Below are 21,761 nucleotides of genomic sequence, written 5' to 3'. Positions count from 1 at the left end.
AGAGCTTCCGTCCAAATTGGCGTCCGCGGTGGGGTATCTTATCGCTAGCATCCGTGATACCTTTCAGATACACGATGACCCCCCCAGCTCCGAACAGGCCGGCGTGTCCTTTCTCCGCCCCAGACAGGCCTCCAAGGTTTTTCCCATACACGCTGATTTTTCTTCTGTGGTATCCAAGGCTTGGACCCGGCCTAACGTCCGCTTTATTACACCCAAAAAGCTGGACATTTGCTATCCCTTTCCAGCGGATTCTGTGACCACGTGGACATCCCCGCCTAAGGTTGATCCTCCCGTGGCTCGCCTGTCCAAAAGCACTACTATTCCGGTACAGGACGGATCTTCCCTCCTGTCTGTTGAGGACCGTCGTACGGAATCCCTCTCCAAGGCCATATTTACTGCCTCTGGTTCGGCCCTTAGACCGGTCTTTGCCTCCGCCTGGGTTGGTAAAGCGGTCTCTGAATGGGGTTTGCAACTGGAACGGGAGTTAGGGTCGGACGTCCCTGTTCAGGACCTCCGCTCCTTAGCCCAACTAATTGTTCAGGCCGGAAAATTTGTCTGTGAGGCCTCCCTTGATGCGGGTGCCCTCATTGCCTGTTCCTCTGCCCTGGCAGTTTCTGTCAGGAGGGAACTCTGGCTGAAGGTTTGGGCGGCGGACACCGCTTCCAAACGCTCTTTGGCCGGCCTACCATTTACGGGTTCCCGCCTGTTCGGGACCCGTCTGGACGAACTTATATCAGAGGCCACGGGTGGGAAGAGTACTCTCCTCCCCCAGTCCAGGCCAAAGGGCGCCCCCCGTGGTCGCGCTGGTTCGTCCCGGTTTCGGTCCTTTCGCAAGACCACCGGGTCTAGACCCGCGGCCAGTTCTTCTTCCTCTGGCCCAGCCCAAGATAGGCGCAAGAAGCCGTTTTTTCGGACGCAACCTACCTGGCGCAAGTCCCAGCCTGCACGGGCTCCCACAGGCCAGCAGCCCTCTGCCTGAAGGTGCGCCCCCACCCACCCGGGTGGGGGGCCGCCTTCTCCTGTTCAGGAACGTATGGCGGGCCCACATCTCAGACGCATGGGCGCTCGAGATTGTATCTTGCGGATACAAGATCGAATTTGCGTCCATTCCGCCAGACCGTTTCTTCCGATCCCGTCCTCCGCGGGATCCCGTACGAGCGGCCGCCTTCTTCGCGGCTATTCGCTCTCTAATGGACAAGGGTGTCGTCGCCCCCGTGCCTCCGACGGAAAGGTTCAGGGGGTTCTACTCGAACCTCTTTGTGGTTCCCAAGAAGGAAGGCTCAGTGCGACCGATCTTGGACCTAAAACGCCTGAACCGTTTTCTCCGACTACAGAGATTCCGGATGGAGTCTCTCAGGTCCGCAGTGGCCTCCCTGGTAAGAGGGGATTTCATGGTTTCGATCGACATTCAGGATGCATACCTCCACGTTCCGGTTGCTCCATGTCATCACCGCTTCCTGCGCTTCGCGGTGGGGGACGATCACTTCCAATTCGTCGCCCTTCCCTTTGGTCTGGCGACGGCTCCTCGGGTGTATACCAAGGTCCTGGCCCCTGTCTTGGCCCTTCTACGTTCAAGAAGTGTTTTTCTTCTCCCATACTTGGACGACATCCTGGTCAAGGCACCCTCCTTCTCTCAGGCATCCGGCAGTGTGGACCTCACCCTGGAGACCCTGACGCGGTTCGGTTGGGTTATCAACCACCCCAAGTCTTCCCTTATCCCCTCCAGACGGCTGATCTTCCTGGGGATGCTCCTGGATACAGAGTTGGCGGAGGTCCGCCTCCCGTCGGTTCGGTTCACAGTCTCCTCCGTCATCGCCGCCCTTCCCTCAGATCCAGCATGCGGTTGTTGGGAAAGATGGTTGCCTGTTTCGAAGCGGTGCCGTTCGCACAATTCCGATCCCGCACCTTTCAGAGGGCAATTCTGTCGGCCTGGGACAAATCACTGGGGAGTCTGGACAGGACCTTTCTTCTGCCTCCCCTGGCTCGGGCTTCCCTCAGCTGGTGGTTGCATATCCCTCTAAGGGGGAAGTCCTTCCTCCCACTGAACTGGCTGGTGATTACCACCGATGCCAGCTTACGGGGGTGGGGGGGGGGGTTTTCCCTCCCCGGTCCGTCCAGGGCGTTTGGTCTCTATCGGAGTCCAGACTTCCAATCAATATTCTGGAACTGAGGGCGATTTTTCTGTCCCTCAGACACTGGACCCATCTACTGAAGGGCCACCCTGTTCGGATCCAATCGGACAATGCCACGGCTGTGGCATACATAAACCATCAGGGAGGCACTCGCAGCGCTGCAGCGATGCAAGAGGTGACCCTCATTCTCCTCTGGGCGGAGACGCACGTGCCGGCCTTATCTGCGATTTACATCCCGGGGGTGGACAACTGGGTGGCGGATTTCCTCAGCCGGTCCACCATCGACCCGGGAGAATGGTCCCTGCACCCAGAGGTGTTCGAAGCCCTTTGTCTTCGCTGGGGTCGCCCCGACGTGGACCTCATGGCTTCCAAATTCAACCACAAGGTCCCCCTATACCTGGCCAGGGCACGGGACCCGAAGGCATACGGCGCCGACGCGCTCGTCCTTCCGTGGCGCGAATTCTCCCTTCTGTACGTCTTTCCTCCTTTTCCCCTCCTGCCACGGGTTCTTCGGAGGATCGCGGCAGAGGGCGTTCCCGCGATTTTAATCGCCCCGGATTGGCCCCGCCGGTCTTGGTACGCCGACCTAATGTTGCTGTTGGCAGACGCACCGCAGCCACTGCCCTCCAGGGAAGACCTTCTCTCTCAGGGACCGATCTTCCACGAGCATTTAGGCTCGCTACGTTTGACGGCGTGGCTATTGAGACCGCCGTCTTAACGCGACGGGGTTTCTCCGCGGACGTAATCCGCACCATGATCCGTGCTCGTAAGCCTGTATCCTCTAGGATCTACTATCGGGTTTGGAGGTCCTATCTGGGGTTCTGTGAGTCCCGGAGCATCCCTCCTCTCCGATTCTCCCTTCCCACACTCCTGTCCTTCCTCCAGTCGGGTCTGGACCTGGGGCTGAGCCTCAGTTCTCTGAAGGGACAGATTTCGGCGCTGTCTATTCTTCTCCAGCGTCCCCTGGCCCCTCTAGGGCCCATTAAGACCTTCTTACAAGGGGTGGCTCACTCTGTTCCGCCGTACCGCCCTCCAGTTCCTTCCTGGGACCTGAATGTGGTGCTCTCGGCGCTCCAATCCGCCCCCTTCGAGCCTTTACGGGAAGTCTCCCTTCGTCTTCTGTCCTGCAAGGTCATCTTTCTTGTGGCCATCACGTCTCTCCGACGGGTGTCGGAGTTAGCGGCTCTTTCTTGCTCCGACCCTTTCCTGGTCTTCCACCAGGATAAGGTTGTGCTTCGGCCTGTCCCGACCTTCCTGCCAAAGGTGGTTTCCGCCTTTCACATCAATGAGGACATCGTCCTTCCGTCGCTCTGTCCCTCTCCTTCCCACCCCAGAGAACGGGAACTGCACCGTCTGGATGTGGTCAGGGCGTTGAGGATTTACTTGGAGGTCACCTGGATCCTTTCGGCGCACGGACTCCCTGTTTTTGGTTCCGGAGGGTTCGCGCAAGGGTTTGGCGGTCTCCAAGGTGGCTATTGCCCGTTTCATTAAACTGGCGGTGTCTGAGGCTTATCGAGCCAAGGGCAGAGCTCCGCCTTTCGGCATCACTGCTCATTCCACCAGAGCAGTCGGTGCTTCCTGGGCGCAGAGGCATCGGGCCTCGGCTAAACAGTTGTGCAAGGCAGCCACTTGGTCCTCTCTGCACACTTTCACAAAGTTCTATAGAGTGCATACGCATGCATCAGCGGATGCTGCTTTGGGCCGCCTGGTTTTGCAGGCAGCGGTTTCCTGATGCTCTGGTGGTGTTCCGCCTTGGGTTTGTGGTCCCTCCCTTCTTGGACTGCTCTTGAACGTCCCAAGGTCTGTGTCCCCCAAGGAAAATGGGCGAGAAAAGGAGATTTTTGTATAACTTACCAGTTAAATCTCTTTCTCGCTCTTCCTTGGGGGACACAGCACCCACCCTTCTGTGTTTGGTTACAGGGTTATGGTTTGGCGCCCGTTGGGTTGCTGGTTGGTTGTTCCTGTTATTGGTTGTTTTCCTTTCACTACTTGGACACGCAACTGGTAGCCTCTATCTCCAGGCTGAGGGTATAGCTGATGGAGGAGGGGCTTAACAGTTTTACTTAGTGTCACGCCTCCTAGGGAGCTGAGCTATACCCAAGGTCTGTGTCCCCCAAGGAAGAGCGAGAAAGAGATTTAACTGGTAAGTTATACAAAAATCTCCTTTTTCCAAGGCCAGTGACGACACATTCATTGGTCACGTGGCCTAGGTGCAGCTCAGCCCCATAGAAGCGATTGGGGCTGAGTGCGATACCAGGCACAGCCTCTATACAATGTACGGCGCTTACAGGAGCCCAGGTGCCTTCTCAAACAGCTGATCGGCAGGGATTGGTCCCAGAGGATAGGTCAACAGTATAAAAGTCTTGGACAACCCTTTTAAATGTCCTTCCCGATTCCCAAAAGTCAACCACATTTTCAAGACCTGAAACATTATTATGTAAAATCAAGTGTCTGTAAACACAAGGGCTGAAGCCTCAAAATTACTACAGAAGTGACAGGAGCCCTAGCTAGCAAACAGCAGAGAGACAGACTGGTCCCATGGTGCCAACTGTGTGTATGCCAAGAGCTGCAGCTAAACGGATGAAAAACCACATTAATCTACAGGGACCGTGGAGTCCTGGTAATAACATTCAGTGCATCAATTACTGTAGAAGGAAGAAATCGTCTAAATGAAGGAGGAGGTGATAAACAGCGCGTGATGAGGATACTTACTCCGAGATCTATGAATGTTCTGACAGCGCAGGCAGCCAGGGAACGCTCCGCACACTCTGAGAGAAGACAGACAGCTTTATGTACCTGATGCTCAATTTTACTCATCAAAACTCATCCTAATTTGTGTTCTGGGAATCCGAACTAGTTCTCTTTATGCTTCCACAGGCGGGAGTTTGATATCATCAATGCACGCGATTTGTGTTGGAGCGCTAAGTCTGAGTTCACACAGGGACACAATGTGGGTGACGAATGCAACAGCTACCAAATAATGGAGGCAATTGGGGTGGCGCTAGGTTTTTCTCCAACCTCTAGGGAGGCTGGAGAACCAATTAAAATGCAACTACAGATAAAAACACCACAAAACGCAGCAGCAATTAAAAAGATAAAATAATAAATTACACTGCACAAAAATATAAAAACACAATCCCCTGTCTGAACGCAAGTTTATAATATAGTTAGGCTACTTTCACACTCGCGTTTGGTCCGTCATGGATCTGCACAAACGCATCCGTTCAGATAATTATACAACCACATGCATCCGTTCAGAACGGATCCGTTTGTATTATCTTTAACATTGCCAAAACTTATTCTATTGTGCCATATTGTGTCAGTGACAATGGATCCGTCCCCATTGACTTACATTTGGCTCAGTTTCATCAGACGGACACCAAAACGGTCCGCCTCCAAAGCGGAATGGAGGCAAACTGATGGATTCTGAGCGGATCCTTTTCCATTCAGAATGCATTAAGGGCAAAACTGATCCGTTTTGGACCGCTTGTGAGATCCCTGAACGGATCTCACAAACGGAAACCAAAAGTGTGAAAGTAGCCTAAAGCTAAGGGCTCATGCACATGGCAATGCAGTGTACAGTGAGCACCCAGCAATCTGTATCACCGTAAAGGGAACGCCCGGGTAATACAGCACATATTGAAGATTGCTATAATTGTTCTTCTGTATAAAATCAGTCCACAAAGGACTATAGCTGCTACGTTACTGATCTATAGTTTGCCTATGAGCCATAATTATAAAGATTTAAAGAGCCAGTTAAGGTAGTTTACCAATGTGACAAGGTTACGTTCACGTTTGGCATAGATTTGTGAATGGTTTGCTGCACTCAACTCATCGCTGACCTCAGTATGTAGACACAGTTGATAAACATGGCAGGGTATTTACTGTCATAAGCTACAGGCCTCCATTTTATGAGACGCTAGGACGGGACTCCTGAGTGGGCCGGCAGGTTGACCTATGAAGGGAACCTTATGAGCAGTAGGGCTAGACGAGTTTTACATTATTTACTGGGCCACTATTCCTGTGCGGGAAATAAGGGGGCACAATTACTGTGTGGAAGGCACCGATACTGGGAAGGCACTTAAGGGGAACCGGTCAGCGGCAAAAACCATCCCAAACCACAAGCAGGGCCTTCAAGTAGCCGGCAGTGTGTTTCTAATGATCATTTTCTTCCTGCATTCAGATGCGGTAAAAGCAAGAAAAAACTTTATTTTATTCCCTGCGCGCGCTATTTTCCAGTCATGCTTCAAGTCAAGGTCACGGCGTCCTCTTCCCTGCCCCTTCACCTGTGAATGACAGTCGGCTGTTCAGCATAGCCGGCTGAACTCTCTGCAAAAGCGCCGTCAGTCACAGGTGAAGGGGCAGTGAAGGGGACGCGGTTACCTTGACGTGAAGCATGATTGGAAAATAGCGTGCGGAGGGGATAAAAGAACATTTTTTCATGCTTTTACTGCATCTGACTGCAGGAAGAAAATCATTATTAGAAACACACTGCTGGTACTGCTTGCGGTTTGGGATGGTTTTTGCCGCTGACTGCTTCCCTTAAATATGTGGGGGACACACAGGAGGCATTAAAGGGTTATTCCCGTCTTGGACATTGGTTGCATACAATGTCTGATAGGTGTGGGTCTCACCTCTGAGACCCGCACCTTTACTTAGAAGAGAGCCTACAAAGTGCCGGGGGGCGTACCGCGCATGTGTGGCCGCCCTCCAATCATTTCTATGCGATAGCCGAGTGCTGGCTCGGCTTTTTTTTATCAGTCCCTTACAAATAAATGGAGGGCGGCCGCGCATGTGCAGTGAGTTTCCCGATACTTTGCTGGCTCCGTTCTAAGCATAGGTGCGGGTCTCAGAGGTGGGCATATCCTAGCGATATGCCCCCAATGTCCAAGATGGGAATACCCCTATAAGGAGCCACCTTTACTCTTTGATGCACTAAGGGGCAGAAAGCTGTGCAGAGATAAGTGGTGGCCAGTAGAAGTTGTCATGGCAGTCTGGGCCAGATAGAGGAGAAAACAAAGTGAAGGAAGATGCATGTATTCAGCCTTTGTATGGGGTAATTTTGGTATTCCTGTAATGTATTTAGTTAACAACAGTATGCAGTCATGGTATGGTGGGTTTATATAGTAACAGGATGGAGGAACTAGTGAGTTAATGTCTATTATTATTTAGGGGAAGCAGTGACTAAAGTATGCAGATTCTACTACAGCATAGTTCACCTAGCATTTCCCAATGGAGAACATGACTCTTTGGTAGCACACTCCACCCCAGCTGTTTGCTACTTAGCTAGTCACTGAGCGGCACTTACATTTATCAGCTTGGCCAACACTGACATTTTTACAGTATCACAATTAATAACACGCTTTATGGTTGATATTCTTCATTGTTAACAGTGACCAATTATAATTACAATGACCCAGAAATTATTGAAAATTTGTATATGTCAATGGGGGAATAATCGGGCATAGTGCTTTGGGTAGCATGAGCCCGGCTGACAGCAAACAAGCCAGTAAATAAGGAACTGACCGGATAAACTTTGTATTAAACGGAATGTACAATGACAAAAAAGAAATGACTAGATATCTGGTATGTTCTGCTCTGAACGCGCAGTTCTGTCATCCGCAGCACACAATTACTCAGATTACTGTGTACTTGGAGAAATATTTAGTGACTTCTGCACTTTTGCTTAGATAAAGCAGGCATTAATGTGTAATGAACCCTGACTGGAATAACAAGAGTCATGTCAATGCCTGGTCTTCCAGAGGATGACTATCGGGGTCATCTAAAGCTCTATGAGAGGTGCAGGCTAGCTGCATGAAGACTGCCATTATGGTTTGGCGTGCTACAAATTATTATAAGGCGGGCAATTTTACTGTAATTTTATAGCGACATTTTCCCATCTTTGGGTATAAATGCAGCTGTCTCTACGTGTGCCCATTCCATTAACATTTTTCTTCATTAAAGGTCACTTTTGGACCAAAAAAAAAAAATACTAAAAGTTTTTCTCCCAAAGTTTGGCCAGCATCTATAGGTAAGAGTTATTGACTTCAGTGGTAGTTTTGGTCCTGTTCCAATAGGACAGCCGTATGGTCAGTGACATAGCTACATGTTCCTACAAAAAGTCTGAATAGCTTTATATACATCCTCCTGTCTTATAAGACGCTCAGGCAGCTCTGCCCCATATGCTTAAGGCTACATGCACACGACCGTATGTTTTGCGATCCGCAAAAAACTTAAAAAAACGGGTGACGTACTGTATGGCATCCGTATTTTTAGCGGATCGTTTTTTTTTTTTTTTGCGGATCCATTGTAATAATGCCTTGTCCGCAAACGAAAAAAAAAAATATTTTTTGCGAGGCAACGGACCGGACATACTGATGCAGACCCATTGAGATGAATGGGTCCGCATCCTATCCGCAAAAAAAAACTAACGTAACGGACACTGAAACAAACAACGTTTGTGTGCATGTAGCCTAATAGCCTAATACTGCAGCTCCTTCTATTCAAATAGACTGCAGTATGTAAGTACATGCTTACCTGAAATTCACTGAATAGCTCAGCGGTGGTCAAGCCACCACACTAAAGAGCCTCAGATTCAGTCCTTGACTCCATGTGAGGTGTGGCACGATCCCATACCTCCGAGACACCGTGCAGACATGCATCGAACAATGCATCCAGTGATGGCACTGCCACATACCACCAAATCAGCACAAGGCCATATGCCCAAAAACAAAAGCTCTGTGAGATGCCCCCCAGAAACAGCTCAGTCATATGACCCCTCCCTGACGTATAGCACTAACTATCAGGGAATCCTGGAGAACAGTTCCATGGGGTATAATCTCTACATTTTATTAATGAAGAGATAATACCCCACCTCATAAAAGAAGACTTGAGCATTTCTGGAGAAGCTCATCCTTGTAGATTTTTTGAGCTTAAAGGGGTATTCCCATCACATACAATGGGGGGATATCGCTAAGATATGCTCCCATTGTCTGATAGGTGTAGGTCCCACCTCTGGGACCTGCACCTACAAGGAGAACGGAGCGGGGTCCGTCCACCACCAAGTGCTGCGCCCATACAAGTGAATGGGAGCGCACAGTACACGCGTGGTCCTTGCTACTATTCATTTCTATGGGGCAGATGGGAATAGCCAAGCCAGCGCTCAGCTATTTTCGGCCGCCCCATTGAAATGAATGGAGGGAGGCTGCACATGCGCAGTGCACCCTCCATTAATTTTCCCACTCCGTTCTCGCACTTATCAGACAATGGAGGCATATCCTAGCGATATGACCCTATTGTATGTGATAGCAAAATACCTTTAAGCTTAGTACATATCTTCCAGTTTTGCAAAGACACAGCAATTGTAAACTCACCGTAAGAGCAGTCCTCATCGGCCTTCTGCAGCAGATACTGGTGCAGCCGGGTAACATAGTCCGTCTCGAGCTCTGCGAGGAAAGGACAATTCTAAGTTCTCCTGCACAATAACTCTTAGGGCCGTTTCACACGAGCAGATGCCGTGCGTGACATCCGCTCCGTGAATGACAGCCAAGACCCGATGCGGACAGCAGAGGCACGGAGCAGTAACATGACTGATAATGCTCCGTGCCTCTCTGTGATCTCTTTACTACAAAATCACAGTGACAACTTTATCTCGCTGTGATTTCCTAGTAAAGAGATCACAGAGAGGCACAGAGCATTATCAGTCATGTTAATGCTCCGTGCTTCTGCAGTCCGCATCGGGTCTTGGCTGTCATTCACGGAGCAGATGTCACGCACGGCATCCGCTCGTGTGAAACAGCCCTTACGTAGGTAAACCACGTCACATCTGTCCGACCGTTGTGTTTTGTGTTTATTCAACTACCTACCTATGAAGTTCTACATTGAGAACCAGGGCAACGATGGTCATTTAATGAGCCTAAAGTAACAAGCCTTTTACAATGTGCGAACTTAAACCAAATACGAGGTAATGAGGTGGCTGGTAATGCTAAAGACCCCTTTACATTGAACAATTGAGTAACTGTCAATGAAGGACACCTCTATCTACATTTCCATCCAGCGATCCCTTGCCAGTATGGGGAGGAGAGACCAGTAATGCCATTGTTTGTCCCCATACAGAATCATTGTTTGCCGACAGCACAATCTGCTGAAAGACCGCATGAAAGATCCAGTCACCCAATGAACGAACATTTCACTAGTTCATCGGGTAATCTGTCACACCTTTACACTAGCGTTCCTAGGAATGCTTGTTAGCAATTATCTTCCCGATGTTCGAGCAGTGTAAAGGACCCATAAGGAATGGGCCTGCTGGATGAAACTTCTAAACCACATAAGCAAAATAGCCACGTCTTCTTGGGTTATCATAAGCGACCATGCAGCCTTACTCAACTTATAGTTAGATAGCCGCATGTCCATCAACTTGAACCTTTCTCAGATCAATTTTATGACATTGTTAGATTAATTATAACCCTCAATGCCAACATTGTATTACTATAACCCTCTTTAAAAAGGACAACATTGTATTACTATAATATAATGGTAGAAATGTTGGTCCAGTCATGGCTTTAAATGTGTACACATACAATAAACATATATTTCTTCTGCACCTATCCAACCACTTTCACATTCAGTTTGACCAAATAATGTATGGGGCAGATCTGATTGAAGCACATGGTGCAGTTTTGCCCTAGTCTTAGACCTACTGTCTTCTTCCACCTTTAATGCCTCACAGCTCATACCATCTCCACACATCCCACGTTCCTGCAGGAATAACGCTGCTCTCTCATAGGTCTTCAGCACTGGGTTCAAGAGGTTACAAAGGAAGACAAAGATATCTGCGAGGTGAGGGGATCGGCACAGCTATTGCAAGAAAAAAATAAAAAAATAAAGTAAACCTGACCATTGTTCTCACTACATATTTTTCTAATTTTCAAGCAGGGGTGGACTGGCCAAAGACACTACAGGGACATTTTCCAGTAGGCCGATGCCTAGGTGGCCGCCCAAGCTCTCCTCATGGTCGCCAGCAAGCCAGGTACATAAGGATCAGAGGCTCCCCTAATTTATGTAGGAATGTCTGGTACTTCTACACCTGGCCATTGGCCGCAGATGGCCCTTGAGTTCAACTGTCTTGGTGCCTTAGGACGATAATACAGCTTCATAATGTGGTGAGGGCAGCAGTATTTTGTGCTGCACTGTGGTATATGGTTCTGCTGGGGTAGTATGTTGTTCTGCACTGCAGTATTGCTGGGCTCACCTACATCTGTTGGCCCTGCCTACATGTGTTGCACCCCCTTCCTTCGATTTAGACCTACCTACATATGGGGCCACTTTTAGGGTTTTTCCAGGGCCACTTTACCTTCCCAATCCTCCCCTGCTTTCAAGTTTGTAATAACTTTATTAGCATTACTGTAAACCTTTGCTCTTGCTTTCATGCAGAATACCTCTGGTCATCTTTTGAGCAATGATGTGGAGACTATTAGCAATTCAACGGACAGCGGGTAACATTGATGAGACGTTACAAGCTCATGACTCATTTTTGTGCCAGGTTATCACAGAAAAAAATCAGATACAGCAGTGACCTACCTTATAGTGGCGTTTGATCTTTTCTCCTATGCTGTCACTGTCTGACAGGTCATCCAAGTCTTTCCACATTAGTTGGTCCATGAAACACGTTCTCCTTGTGTCACAGGCTTGAGGTGCGCTTGGATCCTGAGAAACGTAAGTAGACTGTAGCTGGCCATTCTCTGACCCACCAACAGCTCGTTCTCACAAACTCACCTCATACATAGAGAGAAGACCACAGTAAACTAGCTTCTCCAAGATATCATGGCACAGCAGATGGACACTCTGACACGGCTGGAAAACAAAGTTAAGTTGTTGGCAAAATGAATTTATGTCAAATGACTCTTCGCTGATGCCAGAAAAAAACAAAAAACAATAAACTGCAGTAGGTGTACCGGCTGGAGCAATATATCTCTATGTAGGAAGGAGCAGAGGCACATTATCAAATTAATGATCTCATCCTCGGCAAATAAAACCTCCACCATCTCCACCAAACACAGGCTGGGTATCTGAGCCAGGAGGGCGCGAATGACGCAAGCTGCAGGAAAAAGAGGAAAAAACAATGAGAGGTAAGTGTTGTCAGATGCAGGGAAGTCAGATGCAAGTTTCTTCTGAATATTGTCTATAGGAGTTTGCCCACAAACCTTAATGTGAAAATCATAATGGACTTCCATTTCTAAGCTCATCAATACCATTTTTAGGTGCCTATTGTGCATACAGACAGTTTTTCTTGCATCTTACAGACCTTAGCAGGTCTACTCACTGCACATCTTTGTTTTAACACTTGTATTGCTTCTTCCTGGTTGGGTTCTCGTGGGCAGGACGGGCCTCCTACGCTACTTCTTGAAAGGCGCTCGTATCGTGATCCCTAAGCTCTGGACATTAGTCATAGCTCCCTGGATCTCTGAATTCGAGCATACTGTATCCGTAGAATGGAGACACTGGACAGAGCGCACAAGGTAGAGATACTTTGTCTACCCTGGTTCTCAAATAAGGGTGGCCTCCTTTTCCAGAATTGGCTAGGTTGAGAAGGTAACCTGACTTCTGTCATTTGACTGGGTACAAGGGTCACTCCCTGGTTAGCGCCTCCCCCCCCTTTTTTTCCCTCTTCTTCCCAGTGTTTTCCTTTTTATCTTTCTTCCCTTCTTTCTCTCGCCTCCTCCTGTCTCTTTGAGTCCATTCAGACGATCGTAAGTGCTCCGTGCCCATATTGCAGCCTGCAAATGGCGGGTCCACAATATATGGGCACCGGCAGTGTGTACTCCATGGTGTGACTTGAATGGGTCTGCGATCCACAAGATGCAGAAACTGATAGAGCGACACAGATCGGAAGCCACGGAAACGCTTCCATGGGCTTTTTCGGGTCTATGCCTCTTCACCGAAAAAGATAGGACATGTCATATCTTTTGCTGTATCTTGCTGATCGTGGACCCAATCAAGTCAATTCGTCCACATCTGCAAACGCACACCGCCATTTGCAGACCGCAATATGGGCACGGAGCACTTACGTTCTTCTGAAAATAACCAACAGGCCCCCAACAAATCATGAGAATGGGTGCCCTGTACTCCCCAAAATTAGAGGAGCAGCTAGTGGAGCATGTTTACTGCCAGAGATAGCCGAGCATTGTACTCAATGGTTGGATTCCCACCAATCAAATCGTTATACCCTATCCTGTGCAAAGGAGATAACTTCTTCCTGGAATACCCCTTTAAAGCCACCTGCACACGAGTGCGGGTGAACGCACATAGGATCCGCACCAATTTCCCAGCAGATTTATGTGCGTTTCTGCAGCATGTCCGCACCAAAATCTGCAATCAGCAGTTTTTGTTGTGGATTTGATGCTGTTTTGCCGCACATCCCACCTAAAGGTGAAAACTGCAGCTAAAACCGCAAACGTGACTGACATGCTATAAAATTGTAAAAACGCATGGCAGATCAGTTTCCGCACAGAAAAAAAATCTGCAAAGTGTACATGAGATTTGTGCAATCTCTTTGTTGGTACTGTAATACGCTGCAGTTTTTCTGTAGGGAATCCACACAGAAAAACCATGCGTATTCTGCAACATGTGCAGGTGGCCTAAGGCTCCCTCAAAAGAAGGGGGTTTTCATCCTATCTTCTCCTCTTTATGCTAAGCTGACATGTATTGAGGTTTCAACGTCTACTTTATAAACTCCTGGAAGCACTTCTATATTGTGCAGGAGAGCACATTGCTTCAGCTATGTAATATACAGTTACCTCCTACAGCTTCATACAAGAAGATGGGCAGCAGGGAAGAGCTCTTTACGGCTAGTGCTCTTAGACTATCCGCCGATTCTCTATGAAGAACAAATACATCCTCCGAGGGGACAGAATAAAGCACAATGCTGTGGCGGAGAAGGTATAAACTGTGACGGAGAATATCCCATCGCTGACCGGTAAAACCAACATCAAACCCATGATGTAGAATATCTCTTATCATCTCAGGGAATTCACAAAGAAGTCTTGACAGGGAGACACCCTGAAAAGAAGAGATCAAAGAGAAGAAGGTAAAACTCATTGAAGAAGTACATGCATCTCAGACACCGATAGCATATCGCTAGGATGAGTCATCAATGTCAGACAGGTGCGGGTCCCAAGAATGGGCAACCCAAAGTAAAAGACAGCGCACTGCGCATCTTTGGGAATTCCTAAAATAGCGAAGGGATGGCTTGCTTATTTCTATAGTCCCATATCGGTTACTGGAGACATTTTTGTGCACTTCATTCACCGCCATGACACTTCCGATAATAGCAGACTGCGCTCTCTCTGCTATTTTTAGGACTCCCATAGTAGTGAATGGAGAGAACTTTGGCATGCATCGTGTGCTCTGCTTCACTTCGGAGGCCCAGTTCTGGAGATAAGAGAGGGGTCCAAGAGGTGGGAACTGCACCTATCTGACTTAGATGGCATATCCTAGCAATGTGCAGCACTCTTAAGATATACTCTGGGATTCTGGGCCAGGATCTGACACTGCGTGCACCAGCTATTTTTTACACTGACTTTATCCACATGTTGGCTCGTTGTGCTGCCTTCTTGTGAGTTTTCTGTAGCGATATGCCATCAAAGTCTGAGATGGACAAAACCCTTTAAAGAAACAGTAGTTAAAATATTTAGATCAGTATGAGGGGTTTAATCAAGTGTGGCATACATATGTAACAGAATACACAGTCTATCCAGCACAGCATTCGCTTCGATTTTCCACTGAACTGCAAATAATCCTGCAGAGTACTCTGTAAAATACCATAATGCCTAAAAGAAACAATTAAAGACATGTACATTTTTGCAACCATTTTTTTAATTGTGTCAATGCATTAAAATAAAAATGGAGTAACAGATCTTTATTAAAAATGTTCCTGCGATTTGCTTATTCAGCTTCTATGGAGAACGATATGTCTCCATGGTAACAGACAACAAACAAACCCTCTGCAGTCTGATCCTGCAGTCACACTTTTTCCAACAATCCCCCACTCCTTAGTAACCTACTGAATGCATGTTAGCATCAAGTTGGGAAAAGATAGGACGGAGTACGATGGAAACATATAGGTCTGCATAACAGCGGTAGACTCAAGATGATGGGAAGCTTTTGTGGCCTAATGTATTGCAAAGTAACTACATTTTTCATTACAAAGGCATAAAAGCATAGAAGCGCTAAAAATAGTAGCCGCAAACATGGACAGAGACTTTAAATCCAGCTGTTCGGCTGATAAAACTTTGTGAACGTATGCAAAGACGACCAAGTGGCAGCCTTACACAACTGGGAGGCGGAGGCGCGATTGCGTCTGGCCCAGGAAGCTCCCACTGCCCTGGTGGAGTGAGCGGTAATCCGCGACGGGGGAACCTGACTACGAGCGCGATAGGAAGCCGCCAGACCCTTACGAGACCCCTCGGGAACCACAAAGAGGGAGTCTGAACGACGAAAGGAGGCGGTGGCCCCCAGATACACTTTCAGGGCCCTGACGACGTCCAGGGAGTGGAGAGCACGTTCCTTGGGGTTCGCCGGAGAAGGACAAAAAGAGGGCAGGACAAGATCCTCGTTAAGGTGGAACGGAGAAACCACCTTGGGCAAAAAAGAAGGAACCGGCCGTAGCACCACCTTATCCTGGTGGAAGACCAGAAAAGGCTCCTGACAGGAAAGCGCGGCCAGCTCCGAAACCCTCCTGATGGAGATAATGGCCACCAGAAAAACCACCTTCCAGGTGAGGAAGACTAGGGAGACCTCCCTCAGAGGCTCAAAAGGCGCCTCCTGAAGGGCGCGTAGGACCAGGTTAAGATCCCAGGGGGGTAAGGGAGGAACATACGGAGGAACCGAATGCGCCACCCCCTGCAGGAAGGTTCTCACAGGCCCCAAAAAGGCAATAGACCGTTGAAAAAAGACCGCCAAGGCCGAAACCTGACCCTTCAAAGAACTGAGCGACAGCCCCAACTCAAGGCCGGACTGTAGAAAGGCCAGCACCACCGGAACAGAGAAACGAAGCGGCGGAAAACCCGACTTCTCACAAAAGGTTAGATAGGCCCTCCAGGTGCGATAATAGATCCGTGAAGAAGCCGGTTTTCGAGCTCTGATCATGGTTCTCACCACTGCATCAGAGAAGCCTCTCTTCCTCAGGATGTAGGTCTCAATAGCCACGCCGTTAAACGCAACTGACGTGAATTCTGGTGGAAGAGCAGTCCCTGAGATAGAAGATCCTCTCTGTCGGGAAGAGGCCACGGAACGTCCGCTAGCATTCGGACGACGTTGGAGAACCAGGCGCGGCGAGGCCAATCCGGAGCGATAAGAATGGCCGGTATACCCTCCACCTCGATCTTGCGCAGCACCTTCGGCAACAGAGGAAGTGGAGGGAAGACATAGAGGAGGTCGAATCGCTGCCAAGGAGACACCAGCGCGTCCACTCCGCACGCCCTTGGGTCTCGAGCGCGGGCCAGGAACACCGGCACCTTGTTGTTTAGCCGGGACGCCATTAAATCCACGTCCGGACGGCCCCATCGGCGGCAGATGTCCTCGAACACCTCCGGATGTAGGGACCACTCTCCCGGATCCACCTTGGAGCGGCTCAGAAAATCCGCCGTCCAGTTGTCGACGCCCGGAATGTACACTGCCGACAACACTGGAACATGAAACTCCGCCCATAGGAGGATCCTCGCCACCTCCTGCATCACTGCCCGACTGCGCGTTCCGCCCTGATGATTGACGTAGGCCACAGCCGTGGCATTGTCCGACTGAACACGCACCGGCCGAGCCGCAAGGAGGGAAGTCCAGTGGGAGAGGGAGTTGAAGATCGCCCTTAGTTCCAAAACGTTTATCGGAAGACGGGATTCCTCCGTCGACCAGACCCCCTGAACTGTGAGGTTCCGGAGAACGCCTCCCCAACCGATGAGGCTGGCATCGGTGGAGACTATCGTCCAGGAGAACGGAAGGAAGGACCTCCCTGATGAGAGATTCGGGGAGGCCTGCCACCAAGGGAGAGACAACCGAACTTGCCGGGACAGGCGGACGGGAGCGTCCAGACCCCGAGAGGTCTTGTCCCAGAGGGCAAGAATCCACTGTTGTAACGGTCGAGTGTGGAACTGGGCATACGGAATCGCCTCGAAGGAGGCGACCATAAGGCCCAGAACCCGCATGCACTCCCGAATGGTGGGACGAGGAGCTTGTAGAAGGAGCGACACCGCCCTCTGAATCTGAGAGGACTTGGAATCCGGAAAAAACAAAATCATCCCCAGGAAGGAGAGTGAGTCTCTGGGAAGGGTGCAGAGAGGATTTTGGTAGATTGATCAGCCACCCGAACCGTTCTAGAGATTGAACGGTAATTCGGACGCTGTCCTCGGCCTGTGGAAGAGACGGGGCTTTTATCAAGATGTCGTCCAGGTAGGGCAACAACGAGATGCCCCTGGTGTGAAGAAGCGCCATGAGAGGCGCCAAAACCTTGGTGAAAACGCGAGGGGCGGTCGCCAACCCAAAAGGCAGGGCGACGAACTGGTAATGACGACCCCAGATGGCAAAATGCAGAAAGCGATGGTGAGACTTCGCAATCGGGACGTGTAAGTAGGCGTCTTGAATGCCCACAGACGCGAGAAATTTCCCTGGAAGCAGAGAAGCAATAACGGAGCGAAGGGACTCTATGCGAAACCTCCGCACCCGTAGAAACTTGTACAGAAGTTTCAGATCCAGTATCGGGCGCACCGACCCCTCCTTTTTCGGAACGACGAACAGGTTTGAGTAAAAACCTGTTCCCTGTTCCTCCGGGGGAACGGGAAAAATGACACCCCGGTCCAGAAGAGAGGAGACCGCCAAAAGGAGGTCCGAGGCCCTGGCTGGATCCCCCGGAACGCGAGACGGGAAAAAACGTTCCGGTGGGCTGGACGCGAACTCCAATTTGAAACCGGATGTTGAGGAAGGGTGGTAGATATGCATGCCTACTGGGGCATATATATATATATGTATTGGCGGTGCATAATCCCCTCAGAGGGCGATGTGCGCAGATGTGCCCAGCACCTGCGCCCATCTGCCTCTGATATTCCCCAGGGGCTCATTCATGCCCCTGTGGGGATTGATATATATGTGGCCCCTTGATATTGCCCCCTTGATATATATGTGCCCCCTTGATATATTGATATGTACCCCCTTGATATGTGCCCCCTGAAAATATAATATGCCCCCATATGTACGTGTTCAGGCCGGCAGTGCGCATGCGCACGGCGGCAAAAGGGGGACTGCGAGCGGGCGCCGCCAAGTTTAAATAGGCGGGCGGCGCTCCGCTCAGCAGTCCGAAATACCACCGGGCAGGACATCATCCCCTGGACTGACGAGCCCCCCTGGACAACGAGCAGAACCTTAAGTATCATTAACCCCTTTACCACCAACGATTAACCCTTGATTCCCTGATCCCTATACCACCAACGATTAACCCCTGATCCCTATACCACCAATGATTAACCCCTGATTCCCTGATCCCTATACCACCAACGATTTAACCCTTTAATTCCCTGACCCCATAGACCCCTGATTTACCCTAGTCCCTGCCACCCCTGGTTAACCCTGTCTAGTCCCTGCCCTGATACCCCAATTGTGCCTCCTGGTTAACCCTGTCTAGTCCCTGCCCTGATACCCCAATTGTGCCTCCTGATTAACCCTGTCTAGTCCCTGCCCTGATCCTACCACCCCTAATTACCCTCCCTGATCTTACCACCCCTGATTATAACCCCTTTCATACCCCTGAGCCCCCCTTAGTGTTTGTGGTCTGCTTATCCCCAGCAAAACCACCGTTAACCCTCGTCGTGCCCCCTAGGGATAGAATATTAGTCAGGTGGGTGGGTTGTTAATGTTACTTGGATGTGTGAATTGTCTAGTTAGTTTATGGGTGGAATTGGGAACGTGTAGTGTAGTTGAGTACTGTATATTTAGTGTTGTGTTGTCAGTATTGTGTGCGTAGTGTATTGTTGTAATAAATACCGTAATATTTGTACCCTTTGTGTAGTGTGTATTTGTTAGCTGTAGTAAGTAAGGCGCATGCAGCTAGTGTAGCGATCAGTGTAAGCATAGCGAAGATATTGTGTTATTGTTATATAAAGGTATAAATAGGCGGAGTCTTCACTAGACGGCTCCTCCTATTTAGGAATATTAATTACTGATATTCGCATAATATTGGTAATTAATAGTCCCCCTTTACACCGGACGTCACAATCTCCAGAGCCCAGGCATCCTGAACGTGAGCCCTCCAGACCTGTTGAAAGGAGAGCAAACGGCCCCCCACCACGAGGGGTGGGGGCACCCCTTCATGCGGCGGGCTGTTTGGGAGCAGGGGGACGGGTTGACTGTGCCCGTGGTCGCCAAGAGGGCTGGGGTTTGAAGAAAGGCTTCTTGCGGGATTCCTGGGATCCCCCAGCCGACGAGGACGAAGACGCCCTGGCCGTGGAGAAGCGACGAAAGGACTGGACCCAGAACCCTGAAGCCCGAGATCGAAAGGGCCGTTTGGATCTGGGTTGAGACAGATGAGTACTCTTGCCCCCCGTTGCGGCAGAAATGAATTCGTCCAACTGGGCTCCAAAGAGCCTAGATCCTTCAAAGGGAAGGTTAGCGAGGGAACGCTTGGAAGAAGCATCAGCATCCCACACCTTCAACCAAACCTCTCTACGCTGAATGACCGAGAGGGCCGAAATACGGGCAAATAGGGAACCGATATCCATTGAAGCTTCACAGAGATATTTAGAAGCCTGAGACATTTGGAGAATAAATTCCAAAGTGTCTGCAGGGGCGCCCTGTTCCGTCAGATCCTGGTGGTGGCGCCGCAACCACGCCGTAAGGGCTCTGGCAACCCAAGCCGACGCAAAAGCCGGTCGCAGGGAAGCGCCCGCCAGAGAGAAGATGGACTTGGAAAGTGAATCCAGGCGTCTGTCCACCGCATCCTGCAGGGAGGAACCGTCTAGGACAGGAAGGGCCGTGTTCTTGGCTAACCTGGCCACCGGAGGATCTACCTTAGGGGAAGAAGTACACTTTTCCACCGAGTCAGAGGGGAAAGGGTAAAGCGTATCCATGCGCTTGGTGGCCGAAAATGTCTGATTGGGTCGGTCCCAAGCCTTTGATATGACCGCTGTGAATTCCTCATGAACGGGGAACACCGCGGATTCGGGCCTTTTAGGCGGAAAGAGGGAGAACTCCCGACTAGTGGAGGGAGTGGAATCTCCTTGGATATTAAAAGTGTCACGGACAGCCTCCACCAATTCGGATACCATGGTGGAAAGCTTAGGCAGGGGTTCCCGCTCCGTGGCCTCGTCCGATCCGGACAATTCCCCTTCGGATTTGCGCTCCCCACGAGAGGGAGAGTCAACCGGGCATGCCTCAAGGCGTGGGGGAGAAGCGGAGTCATCCGACGAGGAATGCTGCCGCTCACGCTGCCTCTTAGACGTCAGACGCCCCCTGTGAGAATCACTGAGAGGAGATGGAGCGGTGGACGCTACTGGAGTAGTAGCTGCCATACGCTCCATGAAGGACATGGCTGCCTTGGCAACTAGGGCCAGATCCGCTGCCGCACTAGACATGGCGGAAGCCCAGGCGGGTACCGCCGGTTCCGCAGGGGCAGAGGGAGGACTGGGCTGAGCAAGAGAAGGAGGCTGATCCTGTCCAGGAGCAGGGCACGAGTCACAGGTGCCAGAGGCAGAAAAAGGCAGAAGGCACACCTTGCATGACCCCAAAAGAGCCTGAGAGGAGGCCTTGGCAGATTTAAGTGCCCCAGGCTTTGGCATGATGGAACCCCAGAGTAAAAGATCTCCTACCAGTTGCTGCAAAGATTAGGAGCAGAGCAAGCTGTTATCCTACCACCCAGGCAACGCTAGCAGAAGTTTCCGGTGTAGAGAGATGAGGAGCTGCACGGCCGTGAGCAAACAGAGTCTCCAGTGTAAGGAGAGTCAGAGCGGCATGCCGAGGCGCCGCCCCCCCGAACGCGTCATCATGGCGCGAAACAAGCGCAAAATAAGCGCGAGCGCGTTTTGAACAAACACCCCGTCTCCCCTCACGCGGCGCAGCAGTGGTTAATGGGGCCATGGAGGGGCGGCCTGCCGGCGGGCGCTGTGAGAGCGCAGCAGCCAAGGCCCGAAGTGAGAAGCGCTGAAGCCAAAGGAAAGAGCCCCCATCAGGATCCTTCTCAAGCTCACCCAGGCAGCCACAGACAAACAGACACAGAGGGAGGGGGAGGGACTGGGCAATACTTATCTGCTCAGCATGCTCCCTCGATGTCCAGACCAGCAGGGATGCACCTCTTCAGACTTCTGACTCCAATCCAGGAGAACAGTGCTCCGGTGGAGGGCAGGCAGCAGGCGTCCCAGCAGCTGGTGGGATGCCAGAGCTGACATGTTGAGCCTAGATCCACTTTTCTTCTGTGGGGGGATGGGAGGTAGCCAGGACACGTCGAAAGACGGTGGCAGACACTCCACGGTGGCCAGGAAAGCGCAATGCTGACCTGCGTCCCCATCTGAAAACAGAAAAAAATAACAAAACAGGAGAAGAATAAGCGTCACCTCCTTGGACGGACACTAAGCAAAGACTGAAATCCTCCTGGAG

At 50.4% G+C, this 21,761-nt stretch overlaps 1 protein-coding gene across 1 annotated transcript in view; it reads right to left on the bottom strand.

The window, feature by feature from the left end:
* The window catches only part of GPAT2 (glycerol-3-phosphate acyltransferase 2, mitochondrial), a 189,234-nt gene that overhangs the window by 4,049 nt on the left and 163,424 nt on the right, over positions 1–21,761 (bottom strand). The window contains exons 17-23 of the mRNA XM_044277008.1: positions 13,928–14,189; positions 12,086–12,228; positions 11,907–11,984; positions 11,712–11,837; positions 10,868–10,988; positions 9,506–9,577; positions 4,845–4,900 (exon numbers count right to left, since the gene is read on the bottom strand). Coding sequence (XP_044132943.1) covers positions 4,845–4,900; positions 9,506–9,577; positions 10,868–10,988; positions 11,712–11,837; positions 11,907–11,984; positions 12,086–12,228; positions 13,928–14,189 — 858 coding nt within the window. The remainder of the gene's footprint in view (positions 1–4,844; positions 4,901–9,505; positions 9,578–10,867; positions 10,989–11,711; positions 11,838–11,906; positions 11,985–12,085; positions 12,229–13,927; positions 14,190–21,761) is intronic.

This window comes from Bufo gargarizans, chromosome 2 (genome assembly GCF_014858855.1).
Source record: "Bufo gargarizans isolate SCDJY-AF-19 chromosome 2, ASM1485885v1, whole genome shotgun sequence".
In the NCBI taxonomy this organism is placed as follows: domain Eukaryota; kingdom Metazoa; phylum Chordata; class Amphibia; order Anura; family Bufonidae; genus Bufo; species Bufo gargarizans.
Note: the sequence above shows the minus strand (reverse complement) of the source record. Positions and strands in the feature narration are given on the sequence as shown.